This window comes from Equus caballus, chromosome 18 (assembly GCF_041296265.1).
Source record: "Equus caballus isolate H_3958 breed thoroughbred chromosome 18, TB-T2T, whole genome shotgun sequence".
Taxonomy (NCBI): Eukaryota; Metazoa; Chordata; class Mammalia; order Perissodactyla; family Equidae; genus Equus; species Equus caballus.
Window position 1 is genome coordinate 77,939,902 of NC_091701.1, and position 16,915 is coordinate 77,956,816.

A 16,915-nucleotide genomic window follows, 5' to 3' on the forward strand; every position below is an offset into this window, starting at 1 on the left:
CTTCATCTCTTAGAGTTAAAAATTTGAGAGTTGTCTCTTCTCTTTTTCTTTTTCCTGAAAAGCGTTCACAGCTCTGATGGAGGGCAAAATCAATAAGCAGCTGAAGAAGGTTCTGAAGAAAATAGTAAAAGAAGCCCATGAACCCCTGGCTGTAGCTGATGCTAAACTAGGAGGGGTCATAAAGGTAAAGTATGGTTTTCTCTCATGCCTGCTAAGCGGAGCTCATTACACACAGTGACGACAGAGTGTAGCCTTTGTAGTGAGTTCTTTGTCATAAGGTCTCATACTTGATCTTTTTTCCCTAGGCTACCTCATAATTGATTTCCAATATGATTATCAGCACTAAGCGTGTATGAGCAGTGCCTATTCATTATAGAAAATACAAATACACCTCAAAATTATAAAAATTAGCTTTCACCCTGCTACCCAGAGATAATCTGTTAACACTGTATGTATACCCACCATGTTTTTGTTTACCCACTCTTTTTTTCATGATTAGGGTCATGATATTTCTTTTTTAGTGTATATGTTTATTAGAAAACTTTAGTAGGGGGTAGAGTTGCTAGAGATTAAATATAACATGAAAGTGGAAAGAAAGCCTGGAGAAGTAAGCTCCCAGACGTGAAAAGCAGAGCAGTTGGAGAGCCAGTGTGATAGTTTGATCTTTAGTAGTTACAGTAGATATTATAGTGCCAGGTTAATTATGTTCATGAACATACCTCTGATTCTTGAAGTAAAGGTTTCATTATGTTGTAGGTCTTGGTAGGTAGGAAAGTGCTGAAGAGATTTTGAGGGTTTTTAAAGCTAGGATTGTGAATTTAAGAATTTCACTTAAATAGATTATTTCTTTTTTTTAATTATTATTATTATTTTTTAAAGATTTTACTTTTCCTTTTTCTCCCCAAAGGCCCCCGGTACATGGTTATGTATTTTGAGTTGTGGGTCCTTCTAGTTGTGGCATGTGGGACCCTGCCTCAGCATGCCTTGATGAGCGGTGCCGTGTCCGCGCCCAGGATTTGAACCTGTGAAACCCTGGGCCGCTGAAGCGGAGTGTGCAATCTTAACCACTCGACCACAGGGCCGGCCCCTAAATAGATTATTTCTAATTACTGTCAGTTAATGAAGTTTTCTGTCATGATGTCAATCTCTATCTTCATCCTTTGAAGTCCCCACAAGTCTTAGTTTATACTTTCCTTTTAAAAACATTAAGTTTTAGCATAGTAAACATATACACAGAAAGGCATGCAGAAGAACAAATTGCTGAATGGTGGGATTATGGGATATCTTTAATTTTTTCCTTTCAATTTGTCTAGTTGAAAAACTTACGCTGGGATCCAGCCCAGTGGCATAACGGTTAAGTTCGTGCACTCTGCTTCAGAGGGCTGGGGTTTGTGGGTTCAGATCCCAGGTGCAGAACTACACACTGCTCATCGAACCATGCTGAGGCAGCAGCCCACATATAAGATAGAGGAAGACTGACAAAAATGTTAGCACAGGGCCAATCTTCCTCACACACACACACACAAAACCTTCCACTGTATATCACTTGTATACATACTAAATATTTGTTTTTTAAACATATGATACAATATATACAGTTTGCACGCTTGACATTATTTGCATTTGGTGAACTTAGAACTGTGTATATTTGTGTGAAGGTGTGCAGAACAATTTATCGTGTTGTGTGGGATGTGTAAATTTTAAGCTGTATTTATCAAGATTTGTGTATGTGTGTACACATGTGTATATATTTGGAAGTACATAAGGGATGCTAAAAGTTACTTATCTTTAGGGAAAACGGTCCAAAGCTCACAACTTGTGCTTCTCATTCGGTTCCCTTGTCTATAGTACTATTGATTAAAATCTGTCTATGTGTTAATTTTATAATCTTAAAAAGAAGCTAAATAACGTATGGGTGTAAATGATCCCTCAAACCAATAAAAAGAACAAAGCTGCTAGGTTAAGTTGTATTCATCTTTTTATGGCTTTTGATGCATGGAGCCAAGCACCCTTCCAGGAAGCTTCTATCAATTTTGACTTCCACAAGTATTCAAGTGTTTTTCCCACAAACACGCTAGAAACTGCTTTTTATGAAACTAAGAGATGTATATATTTAAATCAGTGCTATTTTAACATTTAAATGATTTCAGGAAAACTTTTATTTCTTTATTTAATACCAATGCTCTTGTTCTTGTAGGAAAAGCTAAATCTCAGTTGTATCCATAGTCCTGTCGTTAATGAACTTATGAGAGGAATCCGTTCACAGATGGATGGATTAATCCCTGGGGTAGAACCACGCGAAATGGCAGCTATGTGTCTTGGATTGGCACACAGGTGAGATTTACTGGAGAATAAAGTCGGCTTATTTTTATTTAATAAACAATTGTACAGTGCTGTTGAAAGCATGTTACAAATACTAATTTAACCCTCACAGCAACCTTATGAGGGAGGTGGTAGTAGTCTCCGCATTTTTCAGGTGAAGAAACGGATGCCCAAAGTCAGTACAGCTGGTAAAGATGAAGCCAGGATTTGAACCCAGGCAGTCTGGCTCCGCTGTCTGGACTCTAACCGTCATCATAGACATTGTCCACCCCTCTAGTCTTGGGTCCCACAATTCTTGGGGTTCTTTTTTCTTTTATCTCTGCTAAATCATTTGCTACTCCTCCATTTACTTGCCCTCTCCCAAAATTTTCTCATATGATATAGTCTACCCTTCTGCTGTGTCTGTGTGTGCCTGTGTTGCTTGCTTTACTCTGAATTTTATTGAGTTTTTATAATAATAAGGCAAAGAGAAGCACATTAACCTATCGTGTTTAACCAGTGGTCCATTAGAACAGACATTTCTGCTATACCATATTCCTGAAAAGTTTGGCATTCTGTGAAATTACACTGAAGTAACAAGGTTTATGAAGAAAAAACAGATTAAGGGCAGATTACTCAAAACTTATGCAACCCTGTAACCAGAGAACTGTCAAACACAATAACCCCCCAAAATATTAACATAGTTAAAAAGACTTGTTAAATTTATGTTACAGAAATACTACAGTAGAAAGGTCTGTACTTTTGAACAACAAAAAAACTGAGCGTAGATTGATGAAAGAGTTAAAGCTACTGAGTTATAGAGATGATCAAAATGCACAAAAGTCAGGAAGAACTTTGGAATCATTTCTAAGAGACAACAAATGGCTAAACTGAGTCAAGATGCAAACGTGGTTAATTGATGTTGAGCACAGTTGTGGTTCTCAGTCGAGCGCAATCAGATATTCCTTAGAGGACGTTTGGAAGTCTAGAGACATTTTTGGTTGTCGCAACTGGAAGTGGGGTCTGCTACTAACATATAATGGGTAGAGGCCAGGGATATTGCTAAATATCCTGCAATGCACGAAATACCACCCTACAACAAAGAATTATCAGGCCCACAATGTTAATACACTCGTGGGTCACATGATGTTTCAGGCAATGATGGACCTCATATGCGACAGTGGTTCCATAAGATTAATACCATACAGCCTAGGTGCATAGGAGGCTATCCCATCTAGGTTTGTGTCAGTAGACTCTCTGATCTTTGCACAAACAATGAAATTGCCTAACGACGTGTTTCTTAGAATGTATCCCCGTTATTAAGCGATATGTGGCTATAGTGCCAAAATAAAGAAACTGTTAATATACAATATTGTTCCTCCATGGCTTGCTATTTTCAGGGGTTACATTACTGCACCTTTTCTTACCTGCTAGTGTAAGGCATTAATATGCTGCAGAAGTCTTATGGACCAGTATGAATTACGCTATACTGTATGATCCCATTTCTTGTTCATATATTAATTCATATTACAGAAATTTTATAGCAGGACAGATAAATTATTTTCTTTTTAAATGTGTATTTTCTGGTCTTGCATATTGTATTGTTCAACTGATTTTCCTATGTAGAAAAATAAAAAGAAAACAGTGTAGCTCCAAGGAGAAGGATTTGGGTAAAAAAAAGTTTGGTTTTTTTTTTTTTTTTTTTTTTTTGGTGAGGAAGATTGGCCCTGAGCTAACATCTGTTGCTGATCTTCCTCTACTTTTCCATGTGGGGCGCTACCACAGCATGGCTTGATGAGTGGTGCCATGTCCACGCCCACGATCTGACCCTGTGAAACCCTGGGCCGCTGAAGAGGAGTGTGCAATCTTAACCACTCGGCAACTGGGCCAGCCCCAAAAAAAGTTTTAAGATGTTAATTAAATGCTTTTCCTAGTTGCTGTCTTAGTAATTGTTAATTTTTCTCCTTTCCCTCTAGCTTGTCCCGATACAGATTGAAATTTAGTGCTGATAAAGTGGACACAATGATTGTTCAGGCAATTTGTAAGTATATTACACATGAGGGTCATGCTTTTTCCTGCTATCTGTTAGGAAGAGAAAGATCAGTTAGAACTTTTAATAAGTAAAAAGTAAATAAGTTGGAAAATGCAGAATAGAAAAAGGAAAAAGTACCCATAACTTGACTTGTTGGGGATAATGTGCCTTATACTATTAATATAAACCAGTTCATTTGACTTTTTCCGTGAAAAATAAGACCATAAATAGGATCCATATTGTGTTGTGTTTTGCCTTTTTTTACACCTACCTTTATAATAGGTCATTCTCCCATTAAGTGGTTTTTGGAAACAGCAAAGACTATAAACAATTTTCAGTTTTAAACTTCTCTTTAAACAACAATTGCATTTCTAGATAAAGACTCAAAAGAATTGAAAGCAATACTCAAACAGATACTTACGTATCTGTGTTCATAGTAGCATTATTCACAATAGCCAAAGGGTGGAAACAACCCAAATACCCAGTATCGAATGGATAAACAAAATGTGGTATGTACATATGGTGGAATGTAACTCGTCCTTAAAAAGGAATTAAGTTCTAATACATGCTACAACATGGATGAATTTTTTAAACATTATGCTAAGTGAAATAAGCCACACACAAAAAGACAAATAGTGTGTGATTCCACTTATGAGGTACGTAGAGAAGGCAAATCTAGAGACAGAAAGTAGAAGAGGTTACCGGGGCTGGGGGAGGTGGGGATGGGGGGTTATTTAATGGGTACAGAGTCTCTATATGGGATGTTGAAAGAGGTCTGCAGATGGATAGTGGTGATGGTTGCACAACATTGTGAATGTACTTGATGCCACTCAGTACACTTGAAAATGGTTAAAATGGTAAATTTTGATTTTGGCACAATTAACCCTTTTAAGTTCCTGTTTTCTTTTTCATTTTAATCTATTGCAGCCTTATTAGATGACTTGGATAAAGAACTAAACAACTACATTATGCGGTGTAGAGAATGGTATGGCTGGCACTTCCCTGAATTAGGAAAAATTATTTCAGATAATTTGACATACTGCAAGTGTTTACAGAAAGTTGGTGAGTGGCTATATCCTTTAAGGCATTTGCATCCTAAAACATTAGAGTGACTTTTTTCTCACACTTCCCGGAGTGTTTTGAAACTTATGTATGTTTTGAGAGTGTAGCAATATTAATGTCTGTTAGATATCAGAAACAAAATTAGCTCTGATATTATGGCCTATACAACAGAGAAATGGTTTTCTAATTTGGTGTTTCTTAAAATGACTTCTTATGGTGGATGTTTCTTATGGTGAATGTTTCTCATAGTGAATGTGCCATTAATGGGGCAACTGTAAACCTGGGGGGATATCCTGAAATATATTAATAATAATCAATTCTAAAAGTGGTATTGCTGTCTATACTGTTAGTATTATCTCCTATACTAATAGTACAGATATATTATTTAGAACCTGAAGAGTGTTGGTAAATATGAGTTACCTGGCTCATATTATATTACCGTATTACCAGTCCAAGAATATAACCTTAGCTATCAATTGTCTATCACAATATTAGCCCTATTTCATGGAGTATATTGTTTTTATTCTAAATCTATAATTTGTATTTTTGGAGGGAGGTGGTGGGGAGAGATTTTAATCTCTAAAATCAAGCCTTGACATAAGGAAAATTATTACTAGGTCAAACTTGTTTGCTTTTTGTTTTGTTTAGGCACCCTTTTCATTGGCTTATCTCTACTTTTTCTTTTGACTGTTTGGTGGATTTTATTAATTTATTGAAGAGTGATTCTCCCTCATCCTCTGCAAACATTCCATAGGCGATAGGAAGAATTATGCCACGGCCAAACTTTCTGAATTACTGCCGGAAGAAGTGGAAGCAGAAGTGAAAGCGGCTGCAGAGATATCAATGGGGACAGAGGTTTCAGAAGAAGATATTTGCAACATTCTGCATCTCTGCACTCAGGTAGACTATCCACATAGAGAAACTAGTTGTGATGGTACCAGCTCTGTAACAGTGACTTTCTGATGGCAGTGATGATTTTTCAACTTATTGTTCACCTGATAAACAAACATGAAGGTGTTCAGTCACTACCTCATCTGATGCCATCTTGATTTACGTAGTGTGGGAAGTATATACTAAAATGAAGTTGAGTCCTGTCTAATTTATTTGTATTGTATTATTTGTATTCAGACAATATAGCATTGTCTGAATAATGAATTATAAATCCATTAAGAAAGCAGAGAAGTATAGCTCGAGTTGTTTGTTTATTTTTATTATTTATTTATTTATTTATTTGAGGAAGATTAGCCCTGAGCTAACTACTGCCAGTCCTCTTTTTGCTGAGGAAGCCTGACCCTGAGCTGACATCCGTGCCCATCTTCCTCTACTTGATATGTGGGACGCCTACCACAGCATGGTGTCCCAATCAGTGCCATGTCCGCACCCGGGATCTGAACCTGCGAACCCTGGGCCACCAAGAAGCAGAGCGTACACACTTAACCCCTGCGCCACCAGGCTGGCCACTGTTTATTTTTTTAAGATTGGCATGTGAGCTAACAACTGCTACCAATCTTTTTTGCTTTTTTCCCCCCAAATCCCCCTAGTACCTAGTTGTATATTCTAGTTGTGGCATGTGGGACCCCGCCTCAACATGGCCTGATGAGCAGTGCCTTGGCCGTGCCCAGGATCTGAACTGGCGAAACCCCGGGCCACTGAAGCAGGGTGCGCAAACTTAACCACTCAGCCATGTGGCTGGGCCCAACTCATTCTAACTTTTGTGTTTATAGCCTGTAGTGAACTTTTTTCCCTCATTTGGGGATAGCTATACAAGAATCAGGATGACACAAATGTCTAGCCCTTGGGATTTTTTAAAATAACAGTAACATTGACTGACATTTTTAGGCAGTGTATTAGATTGTTTACCTACAGTATCTAATAAAATGTTCAACACAGCTCCTTTATAGGAAGCTGAGGTCTGGAGTGGCTAATTTTCCCAGGTTTGCACAGCTGCTGTGTGATCATTTAGGACTGCATGTTTTAGACATGTGAATTTTAGACTGTTTACTCTTGAGTCATTTATGACCTATTCATTTTGTTTCTTATACTAGGTGATTGAAATCTCAGAGTATAGAACCCAGCTCTATGAATATCTACAAAATCGAATGATGGCCATTGCACCCAATGTTACAGTGATGGTTGGGGAGCTAGTTGGAGCACGGCTTATTGCTCATGCAGGTGATGATTTTAGTTTAACTTGTAAACGTGGCTATTTAAAGTTGAGTTGTTTTCTAGTTAGCATTTTTTTATTTTAATCTTTAAACTACAGCTATTAAAGAAATTTTAAATAATAGTAATAAATAGAGGTAGAAGGTGTGTGGGTGAGGACTAAGGACCAAGTGTTCAATGATGATTTCTGTTTATATGCCCGATTTCCTTTTGGATAATGAAGGCATCTTTAGTCACTACCTCTTCTGAGACACTTGGCGGTCCATTTTCAGGTTATAACGGTTAATTAGAATAATCAGATGAATGCAGGAGGATGAAGTCAGTTAATATTTTATATTAAAAACTCATCAGATTAAAACTTGAATAGTTTTAAGAAATCACAACAGATTATATAAACCCTTGATCAAGGATCTGTCACTATTGGAAGTGCTATTTTAATATGTTTGAAAAATATATATATATTTGACATCCAAAAATATTTTGAATAAGTGATAATCAAACTTAATGTATGTATGGTGATATTATAAAGACAGTATACTACCAAAAATGCTGTGTAATTGAATACTTGCAAATGCAGTGAAGTACTAGATCGTTGTTTTATTGGAGGCATTGTTATCATCTATCGAAGTGTTCATAGCTCCATTAGCTGTATTGTTGATCAGACAAATAAGTGGCATTCAGATACCCTCAGCTACAAGGTCGGGATAGTCTGGGCTGATTTTGTTGTCCACATCCAAAATTTCATAGGTTTAGTTAAACTCGCAACAATAAGAAGTGCAAGGATTAACAGAAGTGTGTGTTTGTTGGTTTTAAACGTGTCTGGTGGTTGAGTGACTGTGTTAACGTTGGGGGTGTTTTCTGACAGAAAATCTGCACAGCGCATCTAGCAAAGCAGCGCCTTCTGGTATCTGATTATTGTAAGCATATCTCCTCGTTCGCATCTTAAACAACAGCAGTAAATAAAACGTGAGAAATTTATCACACAGTTCTAGAACCAAGATATCCCAGTAATTTTCCTTTTATTTGTATGTTTTTTCATAGCTAAAGTAGAATATTTGAAGTCCAGAATCTCAGAAAAATAGGGGCAAGATTGGAGGGTGTATGAATACATATGTTTGTATTTCTCCCATGGTATTCTAGTGGAATGCAGAATGATAATACCTTCCTGGGTGACTAAGTAAAATTGAACTAATCAGCTTAACCTTCAGTTTGTCGTTGACGTTGATCGCAGACCTCTCTGCCTGCGGTGCTGAGAGACGGAGCTCAAATGCGGAGGCGTCAGGACTTGTAGGGCGTCCTGGACTGTGGAACCCTGTGTCGCGGCTCTAATGCTGAGCCTGCATAGGTCTTGTGTTTACCACGTTGGACGTTCAAATACTTGGAAGTGCGTTCCTGTTGAAACTACTTCTTTTCTTTTGAAGGTTCTCTTTTGAATTTGGCCAAGCATGCAGCATCTACAGTTCAGATTCTTGGAGCAGAAAAGGCACTCTTCAGAGCCCTCAAGTCTAGACGAGACACTCCTAAATATGGGCTCATTTATCATGCTTCACTTGTAGGCCAGACAAGTCCCAAACACAAAGGGAAGGTGAGTTACAGTTTTCCTGAGGTGGGCGTTTTTCTTTTTTCTCCGAGCCACCCATATTCCTCCTACTCCATAGTATGCAATAAATCTTTTCCTCTTTCTCATTAAATAGAGAATGGTGAATTCTTTAAATAAAAAGCACTTTTGTACACTGAAAGAAAAGTTAAAGTGTTATTGGTCCTGTTAAAGCCATTTTCTTTCCCTCTGTATTTTTCTAGAATCCACTTGTTGGTGAGGGGTGGGGTAAGTTGCACATCAACATGTGTGTGTTATAAAAATAATAGCACATGCACTGTGCTGAACACTTGATGGGGCTTCAGGGAATTCTTGTAATAACCCTACAGGTGAGGGAACAGGCTCAAACAGATTAAGTTCTTTTGAGCTTTTTCGTAGGATACGTACTTTAACAGAAACTGAAATTTTATAAAATTCAAAGCAGCAATAGGAGAAATAAAGGGTTCAGTAAAATAAAATCTTAATTAGCTTGAAAAAGGGCTACACTTTTGTTGGATGACCTTGTGTAGAACTAATGTTACTGAGTAGAAACTAAAGACATTAAAAGAACAATTTGAGATTGTTTGAGACATGAGCTACTAGAATATCTCTTAACTCACCAAAATGATGGTGGTCGTGTGTAACCAGTTAGCCATTAGATCATAGCAAAGATTCCAATACAGGATAGGAAGCTCCAGTTGTATGATTCATGAAACTTCGGTAATTCCTGATTTTAAAAAATCCTAGCATGAGTGGTAGAGTTGATGATTTTTTGTAGTTTTCTTGTGAATTAATTAACAAGATTTTTACATGTCAACTTGGAATATAGTTTGGATGCCTCTAACTTCGGATTCTCTGTTAGATTTCTCGAATGCTGGCTGCCAAAACCGTTTTGGCTATCAGGTATGATGCTTTTGGTGAAGATTCCAGTTCTGCGATGGGAGTTGAGAACAGAGCCAAATTAGAGGCCAGGTTGAGGACCCTGGAAGATAGAGGGGTAAGAACCACATCCTGCCTTTTGCAGAAGTGTTAGCTGTCAAAAGTTAATAAACTGACTAGTTTATGTACTTATTAATTCCACCTCCAAACAGTTCTATTTTGATACATTTTAGTTGTCTAATAAATTCTTTTTGTGCTGGCTATTAACAGTTTGCCTTATAATTTATCAGGAATTGATAGGGGGCAGCCCAGGGTTTCGCCACTTCGGATCCTGGACGCAGACCTAGCACTGCTCATCAGGCCGTGCTGAGGTGGCATCCCACATGCCACGACTAGAAGGATCCACAACCAAAATATACAACTATGTACTGGGGGCTTTGAGGAGAAGAAGAAATTTTTTTAAAAGAAGAAAATCTTGAAAAAAAAAAAAAGAATTGATATACTAGAGGATATGTTATAAAGAGATTATGCCTTAGAAAATTATTGATAATTTTTTCTTTCCTTAGATAAGGAAAATAAGTGGAACAGGAAAGGCATTAGCAAAAGCAGAAAAATATGAACATAAAAGGTAAGTACATTTAGGGGAGGGTGGATGAACAGTCTCTGCTTATTTAAATAAGGTTGACTGTTGACAGCAGTTGTTTTATTATAAACTTAAGCACCTCAATATCCCCTAATTTTTTTCTTTCCAATTTACAATTCTTTGTAGTCACATTCTGGTTTTTAATCATATGTGTATATTCTCACATTGTTGTAATAAGTATACATAGTATACTTCTTTTGGCAGGTTTTTTCTTTCCTGATAGTTAACTTAATCATTTTCAGATATTGATATTTGAATATTTGTCATTCATAGCTCCTGTATAGTATACCATTTATCAAAAAGAAGGTCCATTCAGAGTTAATCCACAATGAAACGTATTTTTTAAAAAAGAGTCAAAAGACTGAAGTCTAAAAATGGCTGAGAAGCATGGAAACCTTTCAGACCTCACCATGAAATTAAGAAAAGAAAGTTATGTGTGGGGAGAGGTGTTTGGTTATTATTTGAGGTAATGCTCAATATTGGTGAGGCTGTGAGAATGTGGTACAACTTTTCTGGGAAGGAGTTTGACAGTATGTATCAAGAGCCTTAAAAGTACTGCTTGTTGGGGCTGGCCCTGTTGCCGAGTGGTTAAGTTCGTGTGCTCTGCCGCAGGCGGCTGGGTGTTTCGTTGGTTCAGATCCTGGGCGTGGACATGGCACTGCTCATCAAACCACGCTGAGGCAGCGTCCCACATGCCACAACTGGAAGGACCCACAACGAAGAATATACAACTATGTACTGGGGGGCTTTGGGGAGAAAAAGGAAAAAAAAATCTTTTAAAATAGATATATATATATATATATATATATTGCTTGTTGTTAACCCATAAATTCTACTTTGAGGACTCTTGTAATCCGTTAAGGTTTTTTTTTGGTTGTTTGTTTGTTTGTTTTTTGAGGAAGATTAGCCCTGAGCTAACATCTGCTGCCAATCTTCCTATTTTTGCTGAGGAAGACTGGCCCTGAGCTAACATCTGTGACCATCTTCCTCTACTTTATATGTGGAATGCCTACCACAGCATGGCTTGCCAAGTGGTGCCATGTCCACACCCAGGATCCAAACCGGTGAACCCCGGGCCGCAAAAGCGGAATGTGCACACTTAACCACTGCGCCACTGGGCCAGGCCCGTTAAGAATTTTAATAGTAAAATCTTATGCTATAAGTGGGTAGGAAGAGCAATATATGGTAACATCTCATAAATATATATTTTTTAAATGTACACATTCAGAAAAGTTGTTTTTCTTTATTCTGGAAAAAAACAAAGGTATTCAGTTGTGGGTGTTAACACTTTCTTTGTATGTTGTGAATTTTCCGAGTTTTCTACAATGACCATATATTCTATAATTTTAATGTCTAATTTGTGGTCTTTAGTTGACAAATGTGGATCTTTGTTTTTTAAATTATAACTCACAAAAGTTAACCTATAAAAGTTAAATGGCCATGAGTCTACAGGTTAGCTTAAGAAATAGAATATTCCTTAGCTTGTTTTGAACAGGTTTTTAGTATTCCTGTGCCATGATGCTGATGATTTTAAACACATGCACTTAAAGCACTAATTATGAGATTTAGTTCACATTTTTGGCACCCAATACTTCCATTCCATTTGTTCTTTCTGCCGTGTTAGAACAAAAGCCAATGGTGGGTTCCAGGCAGCCCTTTGGTCACGTGTCCTCTTGCTGCTCAGCCTCTTGGGGTCTTAGGGTGAAGTCTTCTCTGTTTAACTTGATTTAGGCCTTCTGTTTTGTTTTCTTTGAATTACCCAGTGTTCTAAAACTTGAACTGGTTTCATTTTACTTTCTAGTATAATCATTTGGTATAAGAAATTTTCTCCCTTTTTTCCCTGTGCTGAGTGTAGTGACTGTGGTACAGAAAAATATTCATTGATTACTAAACCAGAATTCATTTAGCTACCACTTATCTTTTGGAAACTATTAGTTTTCATAAACTACCCCAAAGCCAGTAACATGAGCGAGCATATTGTGTGCTTGTGTAGGTATTATCTAATGGCATTTCCTTTACATCTCTTTAGAATTATTTCACTTACAGATATTTGTAGAGATTTTCTAAAATTATTTGGCTCTTTCAGTGAAGTGAAGACTTATGATCCTTCTGGTGACTCCACACTGCCAACCTGTTCTAAAAAACGCAAGATAGAACAAGTGGATAAAGAGGACGAAATTATTGAAAAGAAGGCCAAAAAAGCTAAGGTTAAAGTTAAAGGTTAGTTTGACTTTCTAAAATGTCATTTATACTCCTATTCCTTAAGAAGTACAGACTCGGTAAGTCTTGGGAAGGTACGTGCTGTTGAACTTGATTGTGAAGCCACCCATGTGGAAGGCTGGCCGTGTTCTAATAAGCCGTCATATTCTCTGGGAATAGTTAGGATGTCGGTAGATTCATCAGACTCCATGGAGAAATGTGCGAAGCGTTTCTTTGAATATGTAGAATTACATGTTATGCTAAGTATACCAAAACTTCCATTTCTACTGTGAACTATTTTGAGAATCAGGTTAAAATAGAAGGAAAAGGGTATATGGTTTCTAAATTGGTTACTGAAATATTTTTCTTGTATAGTTCAGCATAGAATTGGTGTCATCAGTGGTTTTCTGTGTTTCTCTTGTATGGGTGGACTGAGCAGCCTGCCGTCATAGTAATCGTATTCAGTAGGTGCTCTCTAGCGGCCTGGGCTGTCTCGCAAAGTTGACAAGCAAGTACCCCCATTTATTAGCTGTGCCTCTGTTAGAGCACCAGCCAGCTACTCTAGCAAGAGAGTCAGGCGTTAAAGCAGTGATGTATTTAATTTTTGGTTTCTAAATAGCTTAGTTGTCCGAAGTGTGCTGTCAGCAAATGTGGACTCTTGCCCTGGATGAAGAAAATATAAACCAGTTATTTAACTCCTGTTTCTATTTCCTTATTACACAGCAAGGAAATCCCTAAACCCATTACTAGCATTTGAAACACCAAACTCCAGATTTGTATCTTCACTTGTATATGCATACTTTTCAAACTTAACATTCTTGAATCCTTGCCACTCCCAATCTGTTAACTCCACAATTTTCTCCATTTTATAAATGGCAATTCTAGTTGCTTTGGCCTTTAACCTTAACTCTTCTCTTATAACCCGGATCACTCTGGCAGCAAGTCCTGTTAATTCTACTTTGAAAGGATATCCAGAATCTAACCACTTGTATCCACCACTGCCGTTCTTAATGTAGCAGCCACAGTGGCACCCTCGTCAGCTCTCTGATCTGATTCTGCTGCAGCCACACTGGCCTCCTTGCTCTTCCTGGAACCTGCCACCTCCCCCTTCTCTCCCAGAGTAACCTTAGCATTTGCTCTTCTCTCTACCTGGAATATTTTCCCTCAAAATATGTCGTCGTTTACTCCTTTGTCTCTTTTAGATGTTTGTCTGACTCTGTTGTCTAACATGTCCATGTGTCGCCCTCCTCAGTGTTTCTCTTCCTGCTGTATTTTTATCCTTAGTACTGATTACTGCATAAAATATCGTGTAGTGTATTGCTCATTCATTTATTTATTTACTTTTGTCTCTCCACTCTCCTACAAAATAAAAGATTCATAAGGACAGGGATTTTTGTCCATTCCATCCCTTTCTGGATCTCCAGTTGTCTGGAATAGGGCCTGGCATATTGTAGGTGCTGAATAAGTATTCAGTGAACAAATTTCTAATGAAAGAAATGTCCCGTTATTGAGTCTTTGTTCTAACATGCCAGGCATCGTGCTAAGTATTTTGTATGTGTTATCTTAAGTCCTAGTAAGAATCCAGTGAGAGAGACATTGCTGAATCCCATAGATGAGGAAGTTGAGTTTGCAGAGCTTGAATGACTTAGTGCAGAGGCATCGCGGGTTGAGTGAGCCCAGGCCTCCTCACTCCAGGGCATGGCTTTAATTGTTTCCAGTGTAACTGACTGACTGCCAGAAACAGTGGGTTTGCAGATCGGAGGATTTGTTTTAATCCTAATTCCTACACATAGCTACATGATCGTGAGAAGTTTACTTCTCTCTGAGCGTTAAATCATTTATCAAGTTAGTGGTGATGGACTAGGTGGGTGTTTGAAGGATCTTTCCAGTTAATGATATAATAAACACTGGATCGTTGACCAGATTGGCGGGGGAAAACTAAGACTCAAAAGGATTTTGGGGGTGTAAAGTCTGATAGAATGTTAATTGTTGTGTCTTTACACTTACCCTCCTCAGTGGAAGAAGAGGAGGAAGAGGATGAAGAAGGAGTGCTCGTGGTGGAAGAACAGGAGACATCTGTGAAGAAGAAGAAGAAAAAGGACAAAAAGAAACACGTGAAGGAAGAAGCGCTTTCTGAGGAAGAACCGTGCACCAGCACGGCAGTTGCTGTATGTGCTCTTACTCACCATTACTTTATTGGCGTGGGCAGGCTCTCCGTATTTCATTCTACTCCCTTTATCAGAAACAAGCAGGCAGTGAAAAAATGGTTTTCATTGGGCCAGCCCCAGTGGCGTAGTGGTTAAGTTCGGTGCACTGTGCTTCAGCAGCTCAGGTTTGGTTCCTGGCTGCAGACCTGTACTGCTCCTCTGTCTGGCCATGCTGTGGCAGCAGCTCAGATAGAAAAAGAGGAAGCTTGGCAGTGGGTGTTAGGTTAGGGCGAGCCTTCCTCAGGGGAAAAAAAAAGTTTTCATTGATGGTGAGGTAAAAGTAAAAGGACATTGTTATATTTTAAGGTCCATTTCCCAAACGTAGAATCTTACTATAAAATAGACTTGCTTTGAGGAAAGGAGAGCATATGATTTGCTACAGATCGCTTTCATAGAGGTGGTTTTTATATTTTAATCTTTCCCCAAATTTGTTTTCAAGAAAAGTAGGTCTACTTTGCTTTTTATAAAGAAAAGTTATTATTACTCACCTATGTATTTACAGCTCTTTCAAAAGCATTCTTGTTGGTTATTTGCAGAGTCCAGAGAAAAAGAAGAAAAAGAAAAAAAAGAAAGATATTGAAGACTAATCAAAGGGAACCATCATTGAGTCTGGATTGAACCTGGATACATTGTGCTTAAGATTCAGTCAGGCATGTACCAGACATGGTTTCTGAAATAATCCAGGGGAGGTTGGGTGACACACAGTGATTAATCGGCTATAGCTTTTCAAGCCTATTTGTGTCTTGACAGCAGCTCTGTTAACTTTATTATGTCATCATTTCTTAGAGTCCTTGTTATACAAATAAAAATATTTTCTTTGTATTTTAAGGCAGTTCTGTGATTTCTACATTTTAGATAATCTTTGGCCCTTTCTGTATTTTATTTAGCATTTGATGATCATTGTTTCGATAATTATAGCTGAAAGGTGAGAGTTGTGCATCATTCATTTGAAACTTAGCCTTTTGGAAGGCAGTGGTTAGATTGACCAATTTAAGAACCTCACTCAAATATGTTTCTCTTACCTTTTTGGGCTGTCTTTCATTTCTCTCCTTTTCTTCTTTCTGCCTCCGTATTTATTTAAATAAAGCTGTGTTTTGTGTTCAAAATTTTAAAATTAGATGAACAAAGCTTTCCAGTATCTCTTCAGAAAGAAAAAAATTGTGTCCCTAACTTTACTTGTTCGCAATTCTGAAAGGTACAACAGAATAATTGTTCACGTAAACCTTGATTTGTTTCTAAAGTGACTTTTTTTAAAAAGGTAATACCAGATAATTTTATAGTGAAGAATGAGGGATAAAAGGAAAACAAGATGAGAAAAAACGTCGGTAGGAGTAAGGTGTAAACCAGGACATCAAACACCAAAGAGGAATCTTTGTTTCTAAGAAATAGTGTCCAGTATGTGAACCGCAGCCTGGCTGACAGCTGTGTCGTCATGACAGCACCAGTTTCGGAAGACTGTTACGTCTTGCATTCCTGTGTGTGCCACAGGCATCTGCTGAAGCCCAGTTCAAGAAATGCATCCAGCAGGCGGAGGGGCCAGAAGGACTACAGCTTTGAGTTCCACCTCTGCTGCTCATGTAAGCAAGGGTAAGCCAGCAGCCCCTCTTAACTCCAGTTCATCACTCATAAATCAGAGAGAATGGTGTGCTTCCCCTCTCCCAGGAGTGGTTTGCAGGAAATGAGATGATGCAGATTTTCAGAGAGAGAAATACATTTCAGATCTAGATATTTTGACCGAAGCAAATGCTGCATGAAGTACACGTGGCCATTCCTAGATAAAGTTTGGTAGTAAGCTGCTTATTTCCTCCCTGGGGAATGTCGTTCTGCATCACCACATAGTACCCGGACACATT

At 38.1% G+C, this 16,915-nt stretch overlaps 1 protein-coding gene and 2 non-coding genes across 9 annotated transcripts in view; all 3 read left to right on the top strand.

Moving 5' to 3' along the window:
* Positions 1 to 15,890, top strand: part of NOP58 (NOP58 ribonucleoprotein) — a 29,626-nt gene extending 13,736 nt beyond the window's left edge. For all 7 annotated transcript variants that reach the window (XM_023622410.2, XM_023622411.2, XM_070241624.1 and 4 more), the window contains 12 exons: positions 63 to 184; positions 2,198 to 2,334; positions 4,278 to 4,342; positions 5,261 to 5,395; positions 6,150 to 6,295; positions 7,441 to 7,567; positions 8,980 to 9,143; positions 9,997 to 10,131; positions 10,580 to 10,641; positions 12,743 to 12,876; positions 14,872 to 15,023; positions 15,599 to 15,890. In XM_023622410.2, coding sequence (XP_023478178.1) covers positions 63 to 184; positions 2,198 to 2,334; positions 4,278 to 4,342; positions 5,261 to 5,395; positions 6,150 to 6,295; positions 7,441 to 7,567; positions 8,980 to 9,143; positions 9,997 to 10,131; positions 10,580 to 10,641; positions 12,743 to 12,876; positions 14,872 to 15,023; positions 15,599 to 15,649 — 1,430 coding nt within the window. In that variant the 3' untranslated portion in view covers positions 15,650 to 15,890. The remainder of the gene's footprint in view (positions 1 to 62; positions 185 to 2,197; positions 2,335 to 4,277; positions 4,343 to 5,260; positions 5,396 to 6,149; positions 6,296 to 7,440; positions 7,568 to 8,979; positions 9,144 to 9,996; positions 10,132 to 10,579; positions 10,642 to 12,742; positions 12,877 to 14,871; positions 15,024 to 15,598) is intronic.
* On the top strand, positions 6,356 to 6,441 carry LOC111768960 (small nucleolar RNA SNORD11B). The gene has a single exon (XR_002801639.1). It is a non-coding gene; the product is annotated as a small nucleolar RNA SNORD11B (small nucleolar RNA).
* Positions 7,729 to 7,812, top strand: LOC111768959 (small nucleolar RNA SNORD11). Its single transcript, XR_002801638.1, has one exon. It is a non-coding gene; the product is annotated as a small nucleolar RNA SNORD11 (small nucleolar RNA).
* Positions 15,891 to 16,915: the final 1,025 nt, after the last annotated feature.